The sequence below is a fragment of the Hemitrygon akajei genome, chromosome 8 (genome assembly GCF_048418815.1).
Source record: "Hemitrygon akajei chromosome 8, sHemAka1.3, whole genome shotgun sequence".
NCBI classification, from domain to species: domain Eukaryota; kingdom Metazoa; phylum Chordata; class Chondrichthyes; order Myliobatiformes; family Dasyatidae; genus Hemitrygon; species Hemitrygon akajei.
Window position 1 is genome coordinate 163,786,023 of NC_133131.1, and position 27,772 is coordinate 163,813,794.

General features: G+C 46.3%; 1 protein-coding gene across 1 annotated transcript in view; it reads left to right on the top strand.

Moving 5' to 3' along the window:
• Window positions 1–27,772, top strand: part of acvr2ba (activin A receptor type 2Ba) — a 147,564-nt gene that overhangs the window by 83,315 nt on the left and 36,477 nt on the right. Inside the window, 4 exon segments of the mRNA XM_073054973.1 lie at window positions 672–879; window positions 6,783–6,889; window positions 7,466–7,617; window positions 17,451–17,594. Of these exon segments, the coding sequence (XP_072911074.1) occupies window positions 672–879; window positions 6,783–6,889; window positions 7,466–7,617; window positions 17,451–17,594 (611 nt within the window).

Consider the following 27,772-nt stretch of genomic DNA (forward strand, 5'->3'; position numbering starts at 1 on the left):
CTGACAATGGAGAAGGCAGCTGCCTTTCAGTTCCCTTTAATCTCCCGAGGATGACTGGGGCTGCAGCTGCTCTTGGTGTGGGAGCTGGGAGCTGAAGGGGCTGGTCAGAGGTCGCGCATCGATCGGCGCCCGCGTGGAGCAGACAGCGCGACATACTGTGGTCGTTGTCAAGCAGTAGCCGTTCACGTGTACCCAAGGCAGAGTTTAGTAACTAACTGCAAAAGAGAAAATGGGTGCAAGGGCAGCGCAGTGGGACAGCTGTCCACGCTGTCTCCTGTCTCAGTTCCAGCAACGCGGGTTCGATCCTGACCCCGGGTGCTGTCTGTGTGGAGTTTGCATGTTTTCCCTGTGACTGTGCAGGTTTCTTCGACTTTACAGAGATTTGAGGGTGTGATCACCGCAGTACTCCCTTCCCCAGGGTCAGTGCCTCCTCTGCCAGGGGTAACACGGCCCGGAAACAGATCGGTCAACCCAATCAGTCCGCGCTGACCACGTACTTACCCGAGGAGAAGGAGGTAGAAGTCTGTCTGGGAGTGTGGTGGTTTAAGGCCGGGTCCGGAGATGGGCTGGGAACCAGACGGCACCTCGTGCTCTCAGCCTGACCGAGTGGGCTCTAGACAAGAGGCTTCTGTCCATGCTTACCCTGTCCACTTCTGTCCTCCCCGCTACAGGTCCGGGCCAGGGAGAGACGGAGACGAGGACGTGTGAGTACTACAATGCCAACCACGAGCTGGAGAAGACCAACAAGAGCGGGGTGGAACACTGCGAGGCCGAGAAGGACAAGCGGCTCCACTGCTACGCCTCCTGGCGTAACAACTCCGGCTCCATCGAGCTGGTCAAGAAGGGCTGCTGGCTGGACGATTTCAACTGTTACGACAGGTAGGAAACATAGAAAGCCTACAGCACAATACAGGCCCTTCGGCCCACAAAGTTGTGCTGAACATGTCCCTACCTTAGAAATTACTAGGCTTACCTATAGCCCTCTATTTTACTAAGCTCCATGTACCTGTCCAAAAGTCTCTTAAAAGACTCTATCGTATCCGCCTCCACCACCGTTGCCGGCAGCCCATTCCACACACTCACCACTCTGAGTAAAAAAACTTACCCCTGACATCTCCTCTGTACCTACTCCCCAGCACCTTAGTCCTGTGTCCTCTTGTGGCAGCCATTCCAACCCTGGGAAAAAGCCTCTGACTATCCACACGATCAATGCCTCTCATCATCTTGTACACCTCTGTCAGGTCACCTCTCATCCTCCGTCGCTCCAAGGAAAGAAGGCTGAGTTCACTCAACCTATTCTCATAAGACATGCTCCCCATTCCAGGCAACATCCTTGTAAATCTCCTCTGCACCCTTTCTATGGCTTCCACAGCCTTCTTGTAGTGAGGCGACCAGAACTGAGCACAGTACTCCAAGTGGGGTCTGACCAGGGTCCTATATAGCTGCAACATTACCTCTCGGCTCCTAAACTCAATCCCACAGTTGATGAAGGCCAATGCACCGTACGCCTTCTTAACCACAGAGTCAACCTGCGCAGCTGCTTAAGGTAGGAGCGGTGGCCGATGCAGCTGAGGGGTACGAACCTGGGTGACCCACATCCTCCTGGCTTCGGAGGGGGGAGGGCAGGGCTCGGGGGTGTGGATCTGTGAAGGTGTGACTCCCAGCCAGCTGGCTACAAGTAAAGTTGAACCTGTGACCTGCTCTAGTAATGAGTCCGTAGAACCTATCCCCAATCCTCTCACAGAGTCGTAGAGCAATACAACACAGAAGCAGGCACTTTGGCTCACCTAGTCCTTACCAATTATTATCCTATCTAGTCCCATCGACCCACACCCAGACCATAGCCCTACATACCCATCCCATCCAAACTTCTCTTAAATGGTGCAATTGAAACCACATGCACCACTTCCACTGGCAGCTCGTTCCACCCTCTCACCACCCTCTGAGTGAAGAACTTCCCCCTCATGTTCCCCTTAAACATTTCACCTTTCAACCTTAACCCAAGACCTTACCAGTCTCACCCAATCTCAATGGAACAAGCCTGCTTGCATATACACTATCTATATCTCTCATAATTTTGTATACCTCTATCAGATCACCTCACGTTCTCCTTTAGGAGTAAAGTCCTAACCTTTCTCTGTAACTCTGGTTCTCAAGTCTCGGCAACATCCTTGTAAATTTTCTCCATACTCTGCAAATCTCGTTGATATCCTCCATAGGCAGGTGCCCAGAGCGGTGCACACGATACTCCAAATGTGGCCTCACCAACGTCTTGTACATCCAGAATCGGAATTATGAAGCAGAATGTGGCAACATTTCCCTTGACTACCCTCTTTACCTGTGAAGCCACTTTCAAGGAGTTATGGCTTTGTATTCCCAGATCCGGGTCTCAGCATCAAGGTAGAGGGTCCTGAGTTAAAACCCAACCCGGGCAGCAGCAGTGTCTGTGCAGAAGAAAGGTCTGGGGGTGTGGGGGGGGGGGGGGAGTGAGGGGGTGGGGACAGAACTGTTGATGTTTCAGGTCAAAACCCTGCACTTGGATATCCAAGTGTCAACGATTCCTCTCCCCCCATCCCCATCCCCACAGATACCACTTGACCTGCAGAATTCCTCCAGCAAATTTCTCAAAACGTGTGCTCTTCATTTTCCTGTAGATGCTGGCCTGATTCCCGAGCATTTTCTGAATTTTGTTCCACCTCTAATTACCTCCTGTTCTCCACCACCATCAGATTTATCAACAGTCTATGACCACTAGCTCACTATTTTGATGTCTTTTTTTCACAATTTGTTTATTTTTCCTTTATTTCTTATTGTAACATTTTAGTAATTTTTTATATGTTCGACAGTACCTCTCTCCCACGAACCAGAGGGGATAATTTCACTCACCCCCATCACTGAACCGTTCCCACAAACTGCAGAGTCACTTCCGAGGACTGGAACTGCATGCCGGTGCTCGGATTCATCGTGAACGACTGTGTGGATCAGCACGGGAAGCAGAGCTGTGTGGATCAGCACGGGAGGCAGAGCTGTGTGGATCAGCACGGGAAGCAGAGCTGTGTGGATCAGCACGGGAAGCAGAGCTGTGTGGATCAGCACGGGAAGCAGAGTTGTGTGGATCAGCACGGGAGGCAGAGCTGTGTGGATCAGCACGGGAAGCAGAGCTGTGTGGATCAGCACGGGAAGCAGAGCTGTGATGCGGCTCGACAGCCCACCTCTTCGACCCCGGCCGAGTATCGGGACAATTCGCGACGACCAGTTAGCCTGCCAACTGGGACATCTATGGACTGTGGGAGGAAACCCACACAGCCACGGGGAAAACGTGCAAACTCCTTACAGACAGCGCTGGAATTGAGCTGTGCACTGTGACGCCCCGAGCTTTACTCACTACAACGTTACTACAAAATCACAGAGGATAATGATCACCAGCGCAATCCGAATTGGAACGTTCCTTCTCTATCTGGAATTACATTTATCCCGTGCCGAGCACATTCCTGCTATCCGTAGACACCATGTGTCCTCTGCCCAGAGGTACCTCCTGAACGTTGCAAGGCAGTCAGATTGGGCGGAGCCCTCCACTGCCCGTCACCAGGACCGACAGTCTGCTACCTCCTGATGCAGCGGTCTTGACTGTGCAGTGTAGACCTCAGCACCGACCCTGGGGAGACTGTAGGTCTGGACTGTGCCTAGCTGTATGTTTGAATGATACTGCCAGCTCTATGTCATGGAATCCCAGAGCTGACAATACAGAGCAGGCCCTTTCAGCCCATCATACCCATACTGTCAGTGATAACTATCAATGCATGCCACATTACAACGTAGAACAGACAGGCCCTTTGGCCCACAATGTTGTGTTGAACTTTCAACCTTCACAATCAATCTAATGATTCCCTGCAGCATAACACTTTTTTTCCCATCCATATGTCTCCTAAACGTCCCATTTAACACATCCGAGATCCCTGCTGTTCTAACCAGCCCACCACGCGGGCCTTCAGTGTCACAGCCGTGAAAGCTCGCCGGCAGATTTACTCCTTCGGGAGCCGAACGAAAGTTGGTGTGTCCTCATCGACTCTCGCCATGACGAATTGGCTTGGTACCTGCTCCACACGTGACAGCGGGAAGCTGCAGAGAGCTGCAGTCGCAGCTCAGCACGTCGCGGGAAGTGGTCACCCCTCTGTCAACACTCCTCACTGTCTCGGTAAAGCAGCCAGTGTATTCAAAGACTCCACCCCTCTCTTTTCTCCCCTCTCGAACGGGGCACCACTTGTTCACTATGTGCCCTGTCATCGACGTGGGCGATCACGGTCTTTCCATAACCATGATTGTTCTTGGCAAATTCTTTTTTTTGCAGAAGTGGTTTGCCATTGCTTTCTGGGCCGTGTCTTTACCAGACGGGTAACCCCAGCCATTATCAACACTCTTCAGAGGTTGTCTGCCTGGTGTCAGTGGTCACATAACCAGGACTTGTGATCCGCACCGGCTGCTCATAGGACCATCCACCACCTGCTCCCATGGCTTTACGTGACCCTGATCAGGGGTGGGAGGGTTGTGGGGGGGGGTGGGGGTAAGCAGGTGCCACACCTTGTCCAAGGCTGACCTGCAGGCTGGCGGAGAGAAGGAGATCTTTGGTAGAGAGATACAATTGTAAGAAAAAGTTTGCGAATTCTGCATTGATTTTTCTGGTTTCCTGCATTAATTACTCATAAAATGTGGTCTGATCTTCAACCAAGTCACAATGATAGACAAATACAATCTGTCTAAACTAATAATTCACATAGAACCTGGAGTGTGATTATTTAAATGGTGTAGTCAGCGTTGATGAGAAGTACAATTGTTCGTTTAGACTGATTGTGTTTGTCTATTATTGTGATTTGGATGAAGATCAGACCACGTTTTATGAGTAATTGATGTAGAAAACCAGGTATCTACGAAGAGATCACACACTTTATCTTGCAACTATACAATCAATCAATCTATGTATACAAATTATTTTATGTACAGTACTGTGCTAAAGTCTTCGGCACACATATATAGCTAGGGTGCCTAAGACTTTAGCTCAGCCCTGTATTTGTCAATGTGAAGCGGAGAGCAAGCTTGTAGATCTGACGGGAGCAAAGTATGTTGGGAATAGTGAGGGTGGAGTGTCACGGGAGGGGTGAGGGACAGGTGGCAGAGAAGGAGTGCTGGGGCAGGGGTGAGGGTGGGGGTGGTACAGGTGCAGACACATCCAGCCCTGAGACACCAGGCAAGGTCATCTGATTCCAAACAATTGGTTTATTGATCATTACAGAATGTCTCTCTGGTGCTTCCCACTGCCTCCCCTCTCTCCCCCCCACCACACCGTCCCGTTCCCTTTTCCCAACCACAATTCCCCTCTCCCTGCCTCCTTCCCACTCTCAGTCCACAATAGAGACCCAGATCAGAATCAGATACATCATCATTCACATACGTCATGAAATTTGGTTATTTTTTGTGGCAGCCACACAGGCAATATATAAAATGACGACACTACTGTGCAGAGATCTAGGAACTGTAGATAGGTATCTAGGTATATCTAAGATTTTCACATTATTGTATTTTTTCAGTTTCAGTTATTGTTGTGTTGTTTACCTTGTGTGTGTTTTTGTTGTGCACGTCGGACCCAGAGTAAGAATTATTTTGTTCTCCTTTTATACATGAGTACTGGAAATGACGTCAAGCAGTCTTGAATGTCCTATCTCTAGGCGCTGTGTAATGATTTTAATTGTATAAACAGTATGCATGACTGGCTTTGTTGAAGCCCATGTTCATTACGCCTTCCCTCTTTTTGTGTCTTGCTTCCTGAAACAGATTTGATCAGATGTGTGTGACAGGAGATCTCCAGCACACGAGCGTGTCAGCCATAACCCTTTATTCAGTTCCTACCTGTCCCTTAGAATTTTTTTTCCAGTAATTACTTCAGTGCTGATGTGAGACTCAATGGCTTAACATTTCCAGCCGATCCTCCTTTGCGAATGGGAAGAACGTGAGTCTTTGGGAACCTCAGCTGCTGCTAGTGAGATGGAAATCTTCCATCCGGGCCCAGCTGGTCTCTTCCCTCACTTCCTGTAGACCATCCAGTAGCCAGAATTAGAAGAATGGGTATGTGGAAGCTTTAGAGATTTACCAGGATGCTTACTGGATTAGAGAGCAGGTCTTATTAGGATTGGTTGAGCGAACTAGGGCTTTTCTCTTTGCAGTGACGGAGGATGAGAGATGATTTGATAGGGGTGTACAAGATGATTAAAGGCATCGATTGAGTAGATAGCCAGAGACGTTTCCCAATATTGACTGGGACTGCCTTTGTGAGGCGGATTAGTTCATGCAAAATGTACCCAGGTGTTATTTAAGCCAGAACGTGGAGAATCCTACCAGGGAAAGAGTTCATCTGTGAGTGAGGCAATGAAGATGGGCAACATTCTCCACTCCTAATATCATAAGACATAGGAATAGTATTGAGGCTATTCAGCCCATGAGGCCTGGTAATGCCCTGTGATAGCAGCTAAACCTGCAGAGGCAGAGTGAGAATGGGCAAAAGAGAGATGGTACAAACTTTCCTCCAAGAGTTAAAGCAGGGTGTACAAAGCTTCGGCTGAATGCCAGCCCATGTGGTCGAGCCGTTCATCGGAACTCCCCGGCCAATGTCAGTCTGTAATGGAATTGAAGCTTGAGGTGTGTTTGCTTTGGCCTGCCGTCTCAGGGGTTGCTGTGCTGGTGTGTAGCGGGCCGTGGGACCAGGCTGACGTGCTGTTCGCTCTCTCTGGCAGGGTGGAGTGCGTGGCGACGGAGGAGAACCCTCACGTATTCTTCTGCTGCTGTGAGGGCAACTATTGCAACGACAAGTTTTTCCACTTCCCAGAGAGCGTGCCGGCAGGTAGGTGGGCCGACAGCTGTGCCGGGGAGGGTGCTGGCGGCTGTGGGAACGGGTGTGTGTTTGAGAGGGAATGGGGGACAGAACTGTAGATAGGTGCTGCACCCTGGGGCGAGGAGAAAGGCAGCTGGAGAAGGAACCACAGCCAAGTTTTAACCTCCCCCCATGAAGCAAATCCCAAGGTGAAGGGAAAGGGATGGTGTTGGAACCGTAATGGAGTGCTATACCCTGAGGTGAGGGGAGGGGGAATGGGGGTCCGAACCGTAGCTAAGTTTTGACCTCCCCATGAAATGGACCCCAAGCTGAAGGGAAGGGAATGGGATAACGGAAAAATGGCCAAATGCTTACACTGATTTGAGGGGGAAGGTAATGGGGGACGGAAGCAGTACTCAGTGCTGCATCCTGAGGTTAGGGGGAAGGGAGTGGGGGTTGCAACCCTAGCACCCTATAGTGAAGGGAAGGGAATGAGGGGCAGTACTATAGTGAAGTGCTGTACCGTGAGTTGAGGTGGAAGGGAATTGGTGAAGACATAGTCAAGTACTGATATTTCCCCTGCCCTCTCTCCCCAACCCCCCGCAGTCGTGTTTGGGTCACCGCCGTCCACTCCGTCACTGCTGAACATCCTGGTGTACGCGCTGCTTCCCATCACCGGGCTCTCCGTCATCATCCTGTTGGCTTTCTGGATGTACCGCCATCGCAAGCCTCCGTACGGCCACGTGGACATGAATGAGGTTCGGAGCGTGCAGCGCGGCATGAGCGCTGGGGAGGGCAGGGCAGGGATGGGGGTCAGTGGTGGACATGGTTATGGTGGGGTCTGGGTTGCACTCAGTGCAAATCGCTGGGAAGTGTCATTCTCCGAGCAAGTGCGTGTGAGTACGACAAGGTCGTGTGTACGTTGTTGGATGGTAGAGACTTGCCACACGGGGAAAGGCCCCTCAACCCATACCGAATATCAACCATCCATTCTTTTCCTTTAGTGTAACACACACAAAACGCTGGAGGAACTCAGCAGGCCAAGCAGCATCTGTAAACAGGCAACATTTCCAGCCGAGACCTAAATGCTGACTGTTTACAGTTTTCCACAGATGCTGCCTGACCTGCTGAGTTCCTCCAGCATTTTGTGTCTGTTGCTCTGGTTTTCCAGTATCTGCAGAATCTCTTTTTGTCTCTTTAAAGTTCCTTTTTAATTTGCACTATTTATTTATTTTGTAATTTGACAGATTCCTCTGCATCACAAGCTTTCTGCAGTCTCTTACCATTTAGATAAATAGTTTTTTATTTTGACATTTCCTACCAACATGGACAATTTTTCATTTTCCCATTCTGCACACTATTTCAAAGTTCAAAAGTTCAAAGTGCATTTATTATCAAAGCATGTATACAGTATACAACCTTGCGATTTGTCTTCTCGCAGGCAGCCACAGAACCAAGAAACACCATAGACCTGTTTAAAGAAATCCTCCACACAAGACCATCAAACTTGCAAAAAAGAATAAAATTGCTCAAACAGCAGAAAGCGAGCAAATAACACACAGAGCATTAAACACCTCTGTAGAGTCCTCAAAAGTGAGGCCAGTCCGGGGACCGATGGCTTCAGACCTTGCTCAAATCGTGCTCTCACTTAACCTTTCCATATGTATCTATTTGCAACCACTTTGTGCTCCCTTACCAAGTTAGTTCCCCACTTACCTTGATGCCATCAGCAAATTTGGCAACTGTCATTATTTATACAAGTTGCTTAAATAAAAAAGTTGTGGCTTCAACACTGACCCCTGTGGCAATCAAATTCAGGTTTATTTTCCCCGACTTGCACAGTGTGAAAATCGATTTTTGCAGCAGCGGTATGGTACAAAGACGTAAAGTTACTCTAAATTAAAAATCAAACAATGACTTAAAAAGAAAATGAGGTAGTGTCCATTGACCCTACCTGGACTGTTCTGAAATCTGAGAACAGAGGGTAGGTAGGTGTTTCTGAATCATTGAGCGTGGGTCTTCAGGCTCCTGTACCTCTTCCCCAGGTATAATGATGAGAAGAGGGCATGTCCTGGGGGTCGTTAATGATGAATCTTGCCTTCCGTGGTGGAGCTGGTGGAGGCTTCCAATCCTGTGCACTTCAGGTTGCAATGCAACTGGTCAGAACGCCTGGCGGTGTACACCTGTAGAAATTTGCAAGTGTATTTGGTGACATACAATTTCTCAAATTCCTCATGAACTAGTGTGCCTTCTTCGTGATTGCATCGGGTGTGTTGGCCTGAGGATTGATCCTCAGAGATGTGGACACCCAGGAACTTAGTTCCCCATCTTTCAGCGATGACTGGTGTGTGTTCTCCTAACATTCCTTTGCTGGGATCAGGACAGACTGGAGAACTCGTCTAGTGAGGCGTTGTGGGTGGAACTGTATGACCGACCACATTAATGAGCTATATTACAGACCACTAATTTGTAGGGAGATTGCAGACTGTTGAAAGAAGCACAAGGCGATGATAACATAGTAGGTGATGTTAACTTTCCACGTATTGACTGGGACTCCCAAAGTGTAAAAAGACTAGATGGGACAGTGTTTGTCAAACGTGTTCAGTAAAGTTTCCTTAATCTGTGTGTGCGTGCGTGCGTGCGTGTGTGTGTGTGTGTGTGACCTTATCTGTTATTAGGGAAAGAGACAGGGCAGGTGACAGAAGTTTGTGTAGGGGAACACTTTGCATCCAGTGATCGTAATGCCTTTAGTTTCAAGATAGTTATGGAAAAGGGTAGGGCTGGTCCTCATACTGGGACAGGCTGTTTTCTGGCAAAGGTGTTTTTGGTAAGTGGGAGGCCTTCAAAAGTGAAATTTTGGGAGTACAAAGCTTGTATGTGCCTGCCAGAATAAAAGGCAAGGATAACGGTTTTAGGGAACCTTGGCTTTCAGGAGATATTGAGGCCCTGGTTTAGAAAAAGAGGTGCATTGCAGGTATAGGCAGCTAGGAAGAAATGAGGAGGTTAAGAAATGCAAGAGAACACTTCAGAAAGAAATCAGGAGGTCTAAAAGAAGGCATGAGGTTGCTCGAGCAGACAGAACGAAGGGGAATCCTGAAGGATGTTATGAGCAGAAGGATTGTAAGGGACTTTGGAAGATCAGAATGGTAATATATGCATAGAGCCAAACAGATGGGGGAGATCTGAAATAGATTCTTTGCATCTGTATTTACTTGGGAAACGGACACAGTCTATAGAAGTGATACAAAGCTGCAAAGAGGTCATGGACCCTGTACAGATTACAGAGGAGGAGGTGTCCGCTCTCTTGAGGCAAATTGATAGATAGATAGATACTTTATTCATCCCCATGGGGAAATTCAACTTTTTTCCAATGTCCCATACACTTGTTGTAGCAAAACTAATTACATACAATACTTAACTCAGTAAAAAATATGATATGCATCTAAATCACTATCTCAAAAAGCATTAATAATAGCTTTTAAAAAGTTCTTAAGTCCTGGCGGTAGAATTGTAAAGCCTAATGGCATTGGGGAGTATTGACCTCTTCATCCTGTCTGAGGAGCATTGCATCGATAGTAACCTGTCGCTGAAACTGCTTCTCTGTCTCTGGATGGTGCTATGTAGAGGATGTTCAGAGTTATCCATAATTGACCGTAGCCTACTCAGCGCCCTTCGCTCAGCTACCGATGTTAAACTCTCCAGTACTTTGCCCACGACAGAGCCCGCCTTCCTTACCAGCTTATTAAGACGTGAGGCGTCCCTCTTCTTAATGCTTCCTCCCCAACACGCCACCACAAAGAAGAGGGCGCTCTCCACAACTGACCTATAGAACATCTTCAGCATCTCACTACAGACATTGAATGACGCCAGCCTTCTTAGGAAGTACAGTCGACTCTGTGCCTTCCTGCACAAGGCATCTGTGTTGGCAGTCCAGTCTAGCTTCTCGTCTAACTGTACTCCCAGATACTTGTAGGTCTTAACCTGCTCCACACATTCTCCATTAATGATCACTGGCTCCATATGAGGCCTAGGTCTCCTAAAGTCCACCACCATCTCCTTGGTCTTGGTGATATTGAGACGCAGGTAGTTTGAGTTGCACCATATCACAAAGTCCTGTATCAGTTTCCTATACTCCTCCTCCTGTCCATTCCTGACACACCCCACTATGGCCGTGTCGTCAGCGAACTTCTGCACATGGCAGGACTCCGAGTTATATTGGAAGTCTGATGTGTACAGGGTGAACAGGACCAATCCCCAGAGGCTGACAATATGTTCCCTGGAACCCTGTGTGAGGCTAGTACAGAAACTGCAGCAGCCCTAGCAGAGATACTCAAATCGACAGATGAGATACCAGAGGATTGGAGGATTGCTAATGTTGTTCCACTGTTTAATAAAGGCTCTTTAAAAAAACCCAGGAAATTATAGGCAGGTGAGCCTGACATCAGGTATTGTAAGAGACTGAATATATGAGTATTTCGATAGTCAGCATGGCTTTGTGCGTGGTAGGTCATGTCTAACCAACCTTAAGAGTTTTTTCAAGAAAGTTTCCAGGAAAGTTGATGAAGGCTATATGGACTTTAGCAAGACATTTGATAAAGTCCCAGATGGTCAAGAAGGTTCAGTTGCTTGGCATTCAAGATGAGGTAGTAAAGGGGATTAGACGTTGGCTTTGTGGGGAAAGTCAGCGAGCGTTAGCAGATGGTTGCCTCTCTGACTGGAGGCCTGTGACCAGTGGAATGCCGCAAGGATTGGTGCTGGGTCTGTTGTTTGTCATTTATATCAGCAATCTGGATGATAATGTGGTAAACTGGATCAGCAGATTTGCAGATGGCACCGAGATTGGTGGTGTAGTGAACAGTGAGGAAGACCATGACGGCTTGCAACGGGATCTGGACCGGCTGGAAAAATGACAGATGGAATTTAATGCAGACAGGTGTGAGGTGTTGCACTTTGGGAGCACCAACTAGGGTAGGTCGTCTTACACAGTGGCACCGAAGAGTGTGGTAGAACAAAGGGATCTGGGAGTACAGATCCGAAATTCATTGGAAGTGGTGTTACAGGTAGACGGGGTTGTAAAGAAAGCTTTTGGCATAGATCAGAGTATTGAGTACAGGAGATGGTGTATTGAGTACATATTGTGTTGAAGTTGTACAAGATGTTGATGAGGCCTAATTTGGATTATTATGTGCAGTTTTGGTTGCCTACCTACAGAGAGATGTAAATAAGATTTATAACCAGAGTTATAAAGAACGATTGAATAGGTTAGGACTTGATTCCCTAGAACATAGAAGACTGAGGAGAGATTTAGTAGAGGTATACAAAATTGAGGGGTATTATTAGGGTAAATGCAAGCAGGCTTTTTCCACTGAGGTTGGGTGAGATCACAACTACAGGTCATGGGTTAAGGGTGAAAGGTGAAAGGTTTAAGGGACCCATGAGCAGGAACTTCACTCAGAGTGTGGTGAGTGTGTGGAATGAACTGCAAGCACATTTCAGTTTCAACATTAAAAGGAAAGTTGGGGTAAGTACATAGATGGGAGGGGAATGGCAGGCTATGGTCCTGATGCAGATCCATGGGACTAAGTGGTTTAAATGGTTTGGCATGGACTAAAATGGCTGAAAGGCCCATTTTTGTGCTGTAGTGTTCTATGACTCAATATTCAATTTCTTGGTCTTGCTGATGTTGTGTCTGGGGTTGTTGTGCTACCACTCAACCCGCCGATCTCTCTCGCTCTTCTCTCAACTTGTTTAATGCTCGCACTCTCTTGTCTTCTGTTAGCCAGCAGATCTGCCATCTGTGCCGCTCTGTTACTGTGTATCCCACGCAGTTTTCTTTCTGAAAAGCTGGATCAGTGACTAATAATGAGTGGCCTTCTGGATTTTCCGTCATTGGCCAGTTCCCCTTTATTCAAAGCAGATATTCCATCTTCAAGGAACTCCACAATGAACTGATCAAACACGATTTCTTTCATGATTGACTCAATTTCTTTTTCAAGGGTGCTTTTTAAAAAAAAATACTTTTAATAAAATGCTTCTCGCATTTTCCCTATGAATAACATTAAGTTAACCGACCTGCAGATTTCTGCTTTCTAAGCCTTACCTGACACAGCCCAGTCCATCACAGGCCAAGCCCTCCCCACCCTTGAGTAAATGTACAAAGCAGCATCCATCATCAAGGCCCCCCCCCCCACCCCCAATCCAGGCACGACTACCATCAGAGGAGCCACACCACCAGGTTCAGAAACAGTTATTACCCTGCCAACATCAGGCTTCCGAACCAGAGTGAATAACATCTATCACCTCAGCACAGCTGATTTCACAACCTACGGACTCACTTTCAACTCATGTTCTCAGTATTATTTATTTCTTTTTTTATATTTGCACAGTTACTTTTTTTTTGCACACTGGTTGTTTATCAGTCTTTGTGTAGTTTTTCATTGATTCTATTGTATTTGTTTTGTTCTACTGTGAATGCCTGCAGGAAAATGAGTCTCGGGGTAGTACATCGTGACATCTACGTATATGATAATAAACTTCCTAATTTTCCCCACATTTTTAATTTTCTCCAAGCCAGGAGAATTTTGGAAAATACAAAACCAAATTCAAAACCATTCTCATTAGCAGCGTAAAGACCAACGGATAAAGTCCATCAGGGCCCAGAGTCAGCTTTGTCAGCTCGAAGTCCAAAACTGATTGTAATTTTCTCTCTCCCTCCCAACTGCAAATTTGTAGCTAACTCTGAGATATGTCTCCATCAGTGAAAACTGATGCACTGGGTCTGACTAATATCGATATTTAATTCGCCTGGGTCTGTGTTTTCCACTATTAGAGTCCCAGTTCTATAAGACCAAGACTGTTTGTTTTGTTATTTAAGTACCTACAGAATTTTTTTCTAACCATGTTTGTACTTTTGATGACCCGATGACCCATACTTTGCATTTCAGCCATGTGTTCAGTCATTTTATTTATTTATATATATATATAATTTTTTTTAAAAAATTTGCACCACTATGCCGTTTATTTGGAGCAGGAGACTGTTGCCACACAGGTTCTAACTAGCGTTGGTCACATGCCTTTGCATAGCGGTTAGACATTACACCATACGTAGAAAGATCAGTTTTTAAAGAGTGTCAGTTATGTATGTTTGGGTTCAAATATCGTTGATTTTTGGCAGTGATAGTTGGCGAGAAATAAGCAGGAAGACATTTCTGAACTGTTTTGCTCACTGCATTTTCAAGCTTTCAGGCTTGGAGGTGCCAGAAACTGCTGGGATTGAAAATGAAATGATTTCACTACTTCAACAAGTTAGGAACTACGAAGAACTTGAAGGTATCGACAATCATCTTGAATGTTACAATGAATGTGAAGTTTTGGAGGGTGCAATCATCGATAGCATTGTATGAAGACAGTCCATGATCTACACTAGGTGTCTGCGTTGATTTTGTCATTGAACACTGGATGAATTCCTCCATCAATAACTATTAGGAACTAATACACAGTTTTATAATGCTGTAGAGCGATTGTTAGTGTTTTAATGTGTGAAACACAAGCTCCTTTTTCACAGTAGAACCCAAAAAACGGAAAATTATAAAGCATGAGAAACTAAAAATTCAAAAACTGAAATGCCAGCAGTTCAAAAGTATTCATCCCCCTTTGCTCAGTATTTAGTTGAACCACCTCTTGCAGCTAGCATAGAGAGTATTCTTTTAAATGAGTTTCTATCAACTTTGTGCAATGTGATGGAGCAGGATTTGCCCATTTTCCCCGTGCAAAATTGCTCAAGCTGAACCAGGTTAGTTGGGGAATGGTGGTGGACAGCAATCTTGAGGTCTTGCTAGAGATGTTAGATTAGGTTAAGGTCAGGACTCTGACTGGGCCACGCAAGGTATTTTGGGTCGTTGTCCTGCTGAAAGACAACCTCCTCCCCAGTTTCAACTTTCTGGCAGAGGCTAGTGGGTTTTTATCCAGGATCTCTGTGTTTAGCAGTGCTTATCCTCCCATCAGTTATAACCAGATTTCCAGTTCCTTCTGCTGTAAAGTGCCCGTATAGTATGATGCTACCTTCACCGTTCCTTACATCAGGGATGGTTTTACCTGGCTGATGCGCAGTATTGGATTTACGCCACACGTACCGCTTAGTGTTGAGGCCAAAAAGTTCCATTTTAGTCTCATCCGACCACAAGACTTTTCACATCTTTACAGTATCTTCTTTGTGATGCTTTCCAAAGTCTTTACGGGCAAGGGTACGTTTTTTTTAAGCCAGGCCTTCTTCCTTCCCATTGGCCCATAAATACCCTTTTAGTGTAAGCCTTTAGAGATTGTGGAGCCATGAACTTCATTTCCAGTTGTAGCCACTGACTTCTGCAGCTCTCTCAGTGATTGCTGACCTCACAGTAGCTTCTCTTACAAGTACTATTCTTCTCCATCGACTAAGTTTAGAGAGGCAGCCTGACCGGAACAATAAGAGGTTTCATATTTTTTCCACATTTTCATGATGGACGGCACTGAATTCTGAGTATGTTCAGTGCCTTTGAGATGGTCTTGTACCCTTCCCCAGATTTGTGTTTCTCTTTTATAATTTCCCTGATATTTTCTTTGTCTTCATTTTGGTTGGGTCTGTTGAAAATCTACCATACAGATGATTTACAGAGAGGGGGGACTTATCCCTATGAGTTCATTGAAAAAAAGGTGATCCTCCAATTTTCTGCGTCGACAAGTTGGTTAAGGTTATTGTAGCAGAGAAAAGTTGGTGTAGAAGTTGCAGAAGGAATGAATACTTTTTCAGCCAAACAATTTTGGTTTTTAATTGTTAGTAAGTTGTTGGTATGTTTTTGAAGTTTTGACTTGACGTGATACACAATGTTTTGTAGTTAGCACAAAAATCCTACTGCAATATATTAAATGTAGAAAATGAGACAGTAAAATGTGAAGATAGTTGTGGGGTCGGAATCCTTTTACAAGGTACTGGGTGTGTGTGGGTGTATGTATATGTATATATATAGTATGTATGTGCATATATTTGTTCAGTTTTCAGAGTCACTTTAATATCACTGGTACGTTGTGAAATGTGTTGTTTTGCAACAGCAGTACAATACAATACATCGTAACTAAAAGTAGAATAAATGTAATTAAGTAAGTCGTTCAAAAAAGGTGAAATTGGTGAGGTAGAGTACAGAGGTTCATTGTCCATTCAGAAATCAGATGGCGGACGGGAAGAAGTTCTGAAAACATTGAGTTTATATCTTTATATTTGACGCTGCCTTTAGCGTTTCAGGTTACCCACAGATTGTGGGTTCCCCCCTCCCTTGGAATTTTTCTTCCTCCTCAAAGTGCATCTTTTCAAAATGTTTTTGAACACTCCTCTTAACTGCTACCAATGCGTCATGATTAAGTTATGTCCCAAATTATGCATATCGGGCCCGAGCCTGTTTTCCTTTGCTTAGGCTGCAAGTGATGTAGTACCAAGCTGTCTGGGGGTGTCTATGTAGTGAGGTCATTATTGAATCCTTATCTCATTTCCCCCCTCATCTGGAACAGCCTGCTCTCTGCTCGACTCCAGTCTATCATCCATTATACTTCCATCCATTTGATTCTGTGCAAATCCCCCATTATTATTTTTAATTTTATTTATTACTTTTGTCCCTGTCCCTGCCCCTGCATCCTGCTGCCTCCCCCCTGCCCCTGCACCCCCGACCCTGCCCCTACACCCTGTCCCTGTCATGCCATTGGATCATATTCACTTTTTAGCCACGCACTGACCTCATCAGTTTTGTTTCATGTGTCTTGACTATTTCAATACAGAAGCCTTTGTTCTGTCTTTTACCAATTTTTGTAACCCCTCTGCTTATTCTGGCTTATTCCTTGATTTGTGCTTTCTACCTCTTCCAGTTATCCATTCCCATATTCGCACTCATCGCTCTCACTTCACCCCGCTACTCTTTGGTTCCACATTGTTACCACTTTAAAACTCTGCTCCCATTACTCAGTTTAAAATCCTCTGGTTATCCAGCTCACTGATCGTCACAAACAAGAGAAAATCTGCAGATGCTGGAAACCCAAACAACACACACAAAATGCTGGAGGAACTCAAAAAAAAAATCTGCCGATACTATTTACTCTTTTCCATAGATGCTGCCTGGCCTGTTGAGTTCCTCCAGCATTTTGTGTGTGTCACTGATTGTCAGTTGTCCCCAGTGGCCTAATATAGGCATTTTATAGACAGGATTAGTTTAGTTATGTATTTGATTACTAATTTCATTAGGTCAGCATAACTGTGGGCCGAAGGGCCTGTAGCTGTTCTGTGTTCGTGAGTACTGCTCCCATCATTCCCATTTCACCAAGAACCAAAATCCATTCACTCTTCCGTATATGCTCACCCTCTTTATCATCTGTCTACTTCCACTTTCTCTTCATCCTTTCTCTTTCTTCCCTGTCTTCCTCACTCATTCTCCCATTCTCTCAGTCACCCCTCCACCTGACCTCACTGCCTCAAGCTTCTCTTCCCCCAGTAATGTGCCTTGATCCAATGTGTTGAGACTCTTAACTGTCCAGAGTGTTTAACCAACCACTCATTTATTCGTTTCCCTTCCAGGACCCAAGTCTGCCGTCGCCTTCCCCACTGGTGGGCCTAAAGCCACTCCAGCTACTCGAGATCAAAGCCAGGGGTCGCTTTGGCTGCGTTTGGAAGGCTCGGCTAATGAACGACTATGTGGCTGTAAAGATCTTCCCCATCCAGGTGAGAGCTGTGTTGCACCTCAAAGTCCTCTATTCCAGGAATCTCGGGACAGGTGGCAGCGGACAACGACTGTTCACCGCTAACTGGGGAGTCCTGAGTTATTCCTTGCTTGAAGCAGCGCGCAGGTTACTATGGCAACTCAGCATGTCAGGCAGCATCCGAGGCCTAAAATGTCGACTGTTTATTCCCCTCCATAGATACTGCCTGACCTGCTGAGTTCCTCTTGCATCGAGTGAGTGAGCGTGTGTTAGTGGATTTCCGGCACATTGAAGCTTGCAGACTTCAAGAACAAACAACAGTGAAGCTGGTCATGAATCAATGTCTGCTAACTTCATCTCCCGCCCCTGGTGTTTCGATGACATTGCATTCTCTAATTAGAATGGAAATTACTTTGGGTCCTCTGAGGGGTGAGGCACTGTGAAGCAGTGTTGCCCCTCCTCCACCAGTGTCAGTATTCATACCTTGTTAATATTAATGAAGGGCTTGTTTGGGCTTTGTTGCTCCCCTTGTCGGTAGTAGGCCTCGTCCAAGATACACAACCCAGGGCAGTACTAGGTGGAGAGCAGGCTACTGTCCGTGTAGCAAGCTCCCCCTCTCTGATGAACCCAAAGGAACCGATACGGTTTGGCACCAGCAGTGTCACAGGAGTTGTCAGTCAGCATTGAACTCAACATGGGACTGCCTTTAGAGACTCCAGCTCCAGATTTACCCCTCAGGGTTTGCTCTCGAAGCCTTCCCCATGAGTGGGTATAGCCGCAAGGCAGTGGAAGTTTAAGATTGGTTTTCCTTCTCCTAGGTGATCTGCCAACCACGGCTGATAAGCCCCATTTGCCCAAAGTGACTGGTTTTAAGGCATCAGTAACCCACCTTTGCCCCTTCTGTCAGTAGAAATGGTTCCGTCGGGCTTAGCCAGATGTAAAGACTTGGTTGTCAGAGGCTATTTAAGAATCGAGTTGTTGTCGGTAAATGTATTTACATAAAATAAGGAACAGTATAGCACAGGAACAGGCCCTTCGGCCCACAGTGTTGTACCAAACCAATCAAATAGCCAACCAAACTAACTCCTTCTGCCTACACAATGTCCATATCCCTCCATTTCCCTCGCATTCGTGTGCCTATCTAAACGTCCCTTAGAAGTCCCTAATGTATCTGCCCCTACCACCACCCATTTGAGGGGCAGCGTAGTTCAGAAGAAAATCAAAAATGCCCCTCACATCTTGAAATTATCCCCTCTCACCTTAATTGCATGCCTTCTGGTATCAGACATTTCAGCCCTGGAGTAAAGATATTGCCTGCCTACTCCAAAGGAGTGTAGTTCAGCGCAACGTTGGGTGGTAGGGCGGAGATGCATCTTACCGAAGGAGGTGTGAGGCACTCCTTCCCTCCGCTAGCCTGCAGGTCACCCTTGGGGAAGGTGTAGCACCTGCTTACCCCCCCCCCACATCCCAAATCAGGGTCACATGAAGCCATGGGAGCAGGTGGTGGATGGTCGTATGAGCAGCCGGTGCAGATCACAAGAGCTGGTTATGTGACCACTAACGCCAGGCAGACAGTCTCTGAAGAGTATCGATAATGGCTGGGGTCGCCCGTCTTGTAAAGACACGGCCCAGAAGAAGGCAATGGCAAACCACTCCTGTGGAAAATCTTGCCAAGACCATGACCGCCCATGTCATAGGACATGGCACATGATGATGAGTACAGGTCACTGCACGCCATGGTACAGAAGCCTGGGCCTTCTGTGGTGGGTGTGACAATAGCCTGGTCCACCCAGCACTCCTGCTGCAGAGTGACACACAAAATGGCGGGACTCTCTCACTCCAGTACTGTGATTTGCTTCACATCGAACAGGATGTGAGAGTTTAGATCATGAGTGATTCCTCTAATGGAGGATCAAAACAAACTCCTCGAGCAAGAGGAGGCCGTGGACCGACATGTCGGAGGCTTTAGATGCATCATTATAGCTGTAGAGGGGAAACAGGCCCTTCGGCCTGACTGGTCTGTGCTGACCACGTAAACCTATCCCATCCGGCCCATACCCTTGAGCAACACCCACAAAGTGCAGGAGGGACTCGGCAGGTCAGGCAGTGAATAAATAGTTGATGCTTCAGGCTGAGACCCTTCTTCAGCACTGGAAAAGGAAGGGGGGGAGATGCCAGAAGAAAGGGATGGGTGAAGGGGAAGGAGGACAAGCTAGAAAGTGGATGGTGAAGCCAGGTGGGTGGAGGAGGGACGAAGTAAGAAGCTGGGAGGTGAAGAGCTGAAGGAATCTGATAGGACAGGAGAGTGAACCACGGGAGAAAGGGAAGGAGGAGGGGGCACCAGGGGGAAGTGATAGGCAGCTGAGGAGAAGAGGTAAGGGGGGTTGTGGAGTGGGGAAGGGGAGGAGAAAAGGTTACCACAAGTTGGAGATACCAATGGTCATGCCATCAGGTTGGAGATCACTTGGACCGAATATAAGACTGTTGCTCCTCCATCCTGAGAGAGACCTCTTCGAGGAGACCATGGACCAACATGTTGGAATTGGAATGAGGATCGGAACTGAAATGGCTCTAAATCCTTCCTACATTGGAAACATATAAAATAATGAAGGGGATAGGTTAAGATAGAGGCAGGGGAGTTGCTTTCACTGGTGACTGAGAATAGAACTGTGGGACATAGCCTCAAGACTCAGGAGAACAGATTTAGGGCAGAGTTGAGGATAAGCTGCTTTTCACAAAAATAACCGTGAATCTGTGGAATTCTCTGCCCTAGGAAGCAGAAGGAGCTACCTCATTAAACACATTGAAGACCTAGCTAGATGGGTTTTTGCATAATGGGAATTGAGGACTGTGGGGAAAATGGAGTTGAGGGGGGTGGTCCATGGCCGGATCAGCCGTGAATGTATTGAATGATGGAGCAGGCTCGACTTTCAGCAGCACCTCACACAATGAAATAGAGGACTGTGCTGAGCAACCCACAAGCAGATGAGGAGAATCCATAACAGAACATCAATTATATGCAACTTTTACAAGAAGTAAATCAGGAAATGTCACACCAAGGTTGGCTTCCTAAGGCAGCAATCAGCCCCACCCCAGCAGGTGCCGTCTTATTTTCCTGTTCTGCCCTCCCTGTCCTCAGCAGGGGTTTTAGTTTGCGACGGAGACCCGGGAGGAACCCGGTGCCCTCGGCAGGTTTGCGAAGATAAATTTCGCTTGCAGTGTTGGCGTTGCCCACCATTAACGGGGGAGCGTGGGTGCGTGTGAGAGTGTGCGCGTGCACACGCAGTTGGGATAGCTCACGGCCCGCAGGCAGGCAAGTACCTCGCTGTACTTACTTCCCATCCCACGGTGCTCTACAGTGGGCCCCCGGCCTCTGGAGGACGGAGCAGTCTGCCTCATGCAGCCCCAAAGCCGACGGCAACACTGCTGCATAATTAATGCAAATGAGGTCTCATCCCTGCAGAGCCTGCTTCGTCACCGAGGAGGGAGATTGCACGGTTTAATTTGTGCCTCCCGTAACCTGAGCGTGTCCCAGAGCAGTGTGCAGGCACTTAGCTGCCTCCAAAGCAAAGCCACCATCGCCCATGCATAGCAGCCTACATGGAATCAGTCTGACCATGGCATTGGAAGGAAGCCGTTCTGCCCATCATGTCCATGCTGGTAGAGTGCCCCCGTCCCCAAATCCTTCCCCATGGCTCTGTAAGTTGTTCTTATCACCCACTTCGGCACGCTGGCCTTCATCAGTCCGGATATTGGGTAAAGGGTAGACAAGGGATTCTGCAGATGCTGGAATTCCGGAGTAACACACACAAAACGCTTGTGTTATTCTGGGCTTCCAGCATCTGCAGAATCTCTTGTCTGTCCTATACATTGTCACCCAGTTTCTGTGTGGTGGTCAGGGAGGGGAAGGGGGTTGAGGAGCCAGTGCAGAGTACTCCTGTGGACCGCTGGAAAATGATGCTGGAGAGGTAGTACTGGAAGACAAGGAAATGGCGGTTGAAATGAATAAGAATGTTACATCAGTCTTCACAGTGGAAGACACTAGCGGTATGGTGGAAGTTCCAGCTGTCAGGGATCATGAAGTGTGTGAAGTTACCAAAACTAGAGGGAAGGTTCATGGGAAACTGGAAGGTTAAAACTTGGACAAGTCGCCTGGACCAGATGGTGTACACACGGAGTTCTGAACGAGGTGGCTGAAGAGATCATGGGGGCATTAGTAATGATCTTTTGAGGATCACTAGATTCTGGACTGGTTCCAGAAGACTGGAAAATTGCAAATGTCACTCCACTCCTCAAGAAGGGAGAGAGGCTGAGGAAAGGAAACTATAGGCCATTTAGTTTGACCTCAGTGGTTGGAGTCGATTATTAAGGATGAGGTCTCTGGGTACTTGGAGGCACCTGATCAAATAGGCTGCAGTCAGCATGACACATATATTGATTGGAAAAGCTTAGAGGAGTACAGGTAGGCATCTTGGTTAGTATGGATGAGACGGACCAAAAGTCCTGCTTCTTCTCTGTGTGACTAGGCGACTGTTTTCGAATGCAAATTGGGTGCCCACTTGGCAGAGTGTAACCAGGGTGACACCACCTTTCCCACCAATCCGTCTCTGTAATTCCCTACCTCACTCCCTTTCTGATTTGGCTGCCGTGGCCTCCAGCCATGTCCAATATAAACTCAAAGTGCAACATCTTCTCCCCGGCACGGCTCAGAAATAATGCCAGATCAAACAACTTCAGATAACGAGATTCAGGAGACGCTGGAAATCTGGAGCAACACAGAAAACGCTAGAGGAATTTAGCAGGCCAGGCAGCATCTGGGGAGGGGAATAAACAGTCAACGTTTTGGATCAAGACCCTTCTTCAGGACTGGAAAGGAAGGAGGCAACACCAGGTGAAGGGAGAGGAAGGAGTCCAAGCTGGCAGGTGACAGGTGAGACCAGCTGAGGGGGAAGGAGGTGCGTGGGCATGGGAGGGGGGGATGACGTGAGAAGCTGGGAGGGGGCAGGTGGAAAAGGTCAAGGGCTGAAGAAGGAGGAATCCGATCAGAGAGGAAGGTGGAGGGGCACCACACGGAGTTGATGGGCAGGTTAGGAAAAGGGAAGGGGTATGAGGGGAATCGGAATCAGAATGAGGACTGGAAAGCAGAGTATGGGGGAGGTGGGGGAGGGGCAGAAATTCCTGGAAGTTGGAGAAATCAATGTTCATACTACCCCAAATGGAATACAAGGTGTTGCTCCTCCAGCCTGAGAACGGCCTCGCTGTGGCAGCTGGGGAGGCCGTGGACCGACGTATGGGAATGGGCAGAAGAATTAAGCTGGATTGTCGATGTGGCGAATAAAATTGCACCTTGATCCTTAAGTGGAGACAGAGAGGTGGGGGGAAAGGGTAGAGATTTCTGGATGTTGGAGAAATCGATGTTGGTGCTGTCTGCTTGGAGCCTGCCCAGACGTAATCGGCATTGCTCCTGTGCCACAGCTGGACCGTCAACCTGTACCAGGAACTTCAAACTTCTTCTGTTCCTTACAAATAAAATGCTTATAGATGGGATGTTGCAGCTTTATCAGAAGTTGGCGAGGCCCGACTTGGAGAATTGTGTGCAGCTTTGGTCACCAACCTACAGGAAAGATGTAAAGAAGGTTGAAAGAGTACAGAGAAAATTTACAAGGATGTTGCTGGGTCTGGAGGATCTGAATAGGTTAGGACTTTATTCCTTGGAGCATAGAAGATTGAGGGGAGATTTGACAGAGGTATACAAAATTATGAGGGGTATTTGGGTGGGACTACAACTAGAGGTCTTGGGTTAAGGGTGAAAGGTGAACGTGAGGGGAAACTTCTTCACTCAGAGGGTGGTGAGAGTGTGGAATGAGCTGCCAGTACAAGTGCATGCAAGCTGGGTTTCAACATTTAAGAGAAGTTTGCATCGGTACATGGACGGTAGGAGTGCGGAGGGCTCTGGTCATGGTGTAGGTCAATGGGAGTAGGCAGCTTGTATGTGTCTGCACTGACTTGATGGGCCGAAGGACCTGTTTCTGTGCTGTATTTTTCTCTTGGCTATTTTATCGTCGCATACCAGTGAGGACGAAATTAAGGTGAGTTGGCACCAAATTTAATGTAAATGTTAGTGTTATTTTAGGTTTTATGTGTTATTTGGTATGATTTGGTAGGTTATTTTTTGGGTCTGGGAACACTCAAAAATTTTTCACATATAAATTAATGGTAATTGCTTATTCGCTTAATGACATTTCGGCTTACAAACCGTTTCATAGGAACGCTCTTACCTTCAGATAGCGGGGGATACCAGTAAGTGTGTGGAGCGCCCTTCTCAGGGGTAGGGGTAGAGGCAGATACATAAGGGACACTTAAGGAAACATAGAAACATAGAAAATTGGTGCAGGAGTAGGCCATTCAGCCCTTCGAGCCTGCACCGCCATTCAGTATGATCATGGCTGATCATCCAACTCAGAACCCTGTACCTGCTTTCTCTCCATACCCCCAATCCCTTTAGCCACAAGGGCCATATCTAACTTCCTCTTAAATATAGCTAATGAACCGGCCTCAACTGTTTCCTGTGGCAGAGAATTCCACAGATTCACCACTCCCTGTGTGAAGAAGTTTTTCCTCATCTCGGTCCTAAAAGGCTTCCCCTTTATCCTTAAACTGTGACCCCTCGTTCTGGACTTCCCCAACATCGGAAACAATCTTCCTGCATCTAGCCTGTACAATCCCTTTAGAATTTTATACGTTTCAATAAGATCCCCCCTCAATCTTCTGAATTCCAGTGAGTATAAGCCTAGTCGATCCAGTCTTTCTTCATATGAAAGTCCTGCCATCCCAGGAATCAATCTGGTGAACCTTCTCTGTACTCCCTCTGGCAAGAATGTCTTTCCTCAGATTAGGGGACCAAAACTGCACACAGTATTCTAGGTGCGGTCTCACCAGGGCCTTGTACAACTGCAGTAGAACCTCCCTGCTCCTGTACTCAAATCCTTTTGCTATGAATGCCAACATACCATTTGCCTTTTTCACCGCCTGCTGTACCTGCATGCCCACTTTCAATGACTGGTGTACAATGACACCCAGGTCTCGTTGCACCTCCCCTTTTCCTAATCAGCCACCATTCAGATAATAATCTGTTTTCCTGTTCTTGCCACCAAACTAGATAACCTCACATTTATCCACATTAAATTGCATCTGCCATGAATTTGCCCACTCACCTAACCTATCCAAGTCACCCTGCATCCTCTTAGCATCCTCCTCACAGCTAACACTGCCGCCCAGCTTCGTGTCATCCGCAAACTTGGAGATGCTGCATTTAATTCTCTCGTCTAAATCATTAATATATATTGTAAACAACTGGAGTCCCAGCACTGAGCCTTGCGGTACCCCACTAGTCACTGCCTGCCATTCTGAAAAGGTCCCGTTTATTCCCACTCTTTGCTTCCTGTCTGCCAACCAATTCTCTATCCACATCAATACCATACCCCCAATACCGTGTGCTTTAAGTTTGCACACTAATCTCCTGTGTGGGACCTTGTCAAAAGCCTTTTGAAAATCCAAATATACCACATCCACTGGTCCTCCCCTATCCACTCTACTAGTTACATCTTCAAAAAATTCGTCAGACATGATTTTCCTTTCACAAATCCATGCTGACTTTGTCTGATGATTTCACCACTTTCCAAATGTGCTGTTATCACATCACTGATAACTGACTCTAGCATTTTCCCCACCACCGATGTCAGGCTAACCCAGTGGTTCCCAACCTTTTCTATGCCCCACACCCCTAGGAAATGTTTGATTAATGTTCGCACCCCCTACAAAAGTAATATCACATTTGAAGATGAAGAAGTCTAATTTCTAATTTTGAACCACATACAATACTGCAGGTGAACAAATTGAACTTAAAAAAACAAGCTTTTAACTCAGTGCACAAAATGCAAATATAAATTGAGAAATTAGATTCTAATTTATTAAGAAAAAATTGTAAACAGTAAAATCAATCCCAATTGTGAACATAAAATTCAATGACTTCTTTGCTCCTGCTTCTCATTCATGATTTTGTCAAAATGTGGAACTTTCTTGCTGACTGCGATCCACAGGTCTGCCTGTGGATTCAGGCGATTCCTAGATTTTGTCTTGATTGACGAAAGAGAACTGAATCCAGATTCACACAAGTATGTTGTTGCAAATGGAATGAGGACACGGAGTGCTTTTCCACCAAGTGCTGGGAACATATCCAGTACTGCACACCAAAACTCCTCCAAAGTCTTGCTGTCAGATTGCATTTTAATAGCTCGATTTGTCTGCAAATCAATAAGAACTTCCTTCAGCTCTTCATCATCTGACATTTTCTCCAAAATGTAGGAATATGGATTCATGATCCATTCTTCTGAAATCTTCAGGTCGCCAGTAGCAAAATATCCATCAAACGATTCTGACAGCATTTCCAAACGAGCCACAATTTCTTCACGCACAGTAGGAGATCCAGCATCATCAACCATCTCTTCTAGTGATAGAAAATTTGATGGCCTCTTTCCGTCCTTCGACGCCAAAGACATAACTTTTCTTTGAAGGCATTCAACTTTTCACAAGCCTTCAATATGTTTATCCCTTTTCCTCGAAGAGAAACACTCAGGTCATTCATACAAGTGAAAATGTCAGCTAAGTAAGCCAGCAATTGGACGAATTCCTGTGATTCCATTGCCCCAACCAGATCACATTCACGTTCCTCCAGAAAAACTTTGATTTCTTCCCGCAGTTCAAAGAAGCGGGTTAAAGCTTGTCCTCGTGACAACCAACGGACTTCTGTGTGGAGAAGCAAAACTGAATGTTCACTTCCCAGATCCTCAAAAAAAGATTTGAAGATGCAATGGTTCAAAGCACGCCCCCTGATCCAGTTGATGGTCTTCACACAAGTATCAAGGACTTTCTTCAAATTTGGAGGCAATGTTTTTGATGCCAAAGCATGCTGATGAAGAAAACAGTGGGTAACTTGCAAGTCTGGAATCTCCTTTTTCATCAATGCAGAAAAGCCAGATTTATTTCCAAGCATTGCAGGTGCCCCGTCAGTGCACACAGAACTAATGACTTTGATATCTAAATCATGTTTGGCAAAGAAGTCTTTCACCAGCTGTATCACATCCTTTGCAGTTGTGTTTGTTTTCAGATCTTTACAAAACAGGAAATCTTCCTTCACAGCACCATCATTGACATACCTCACTAATGTGATGAGTTGACTACAACTGGAGACATCAGTTGACTCATCCAACTGAATAGAAATTTTAAGAGGACTAGCTCTGACATCTGAGGTGACTTGGTCCAAAATATCTTCACTCAAATCACTGATTCGGTTGTGAATGACATTATTTGATAGGGGCACCTGTTCAAACTTTTTTCTTGCTTCTTTGCCCAGGATAATTGTTGCCATTTCCAGTGCACTTGGCTTGATGAGATCTTCCACAATTGTATGGGGCTTCTTGGATTTGGCCACTTTATATGCCACTTGGTATGAAGCAAGAAGTAGTGGTTTTTCAACAGAAATGAAACCTAATTTTGGAAGAGTTCTGCATGAATCAAAACGAGCTCTTTTGATTTTCAATGACCCAACATCATGTCCTTCAACATCAGCTCCGCCATGCTTGTTCTTGAAGTGCTCTTGAAGCTTGGATGGCTTTAAATTTGAGTTGGAAAACACAACGCTACAAAGAATGCACTGGGGTTTTTGCAAGCCATCATTTCCTGTTGTGCAAGTGAAACCAAAGCACACATAGTCATCATTCCATTTCCTTCTTTTTGACATGATGAAGGGTTAAGGGTAAAGAGAAAAATATGAGCTAATATGAGAAAAACTATCTGACTAAGTCAGGGATGACCGCTTTATTCAACCAGACACGCCTATAGCAAAGTATCACGAGAAATACACTTTTGAATATTATATTATGATATTATCTGCGGTTACACCAAGATAAATCGTCAGGTGGAAATGCTAAGGGGATACGACGCGATTTATTAGGCTACTCTCTGCTGAATTTACACACCTATTTCCGATGATTACTGGAGATATGAACTCCCATCACACGATTCAAAGTCCTCACTGCTAACCATGATACCCCCTCAACTAACACAATTCAAAATTATCAACGGTTCAAGAAAAAAACCTTTTAAGAGGAAAAAAAACCTTTGAAATTCAAAAACTTCTTT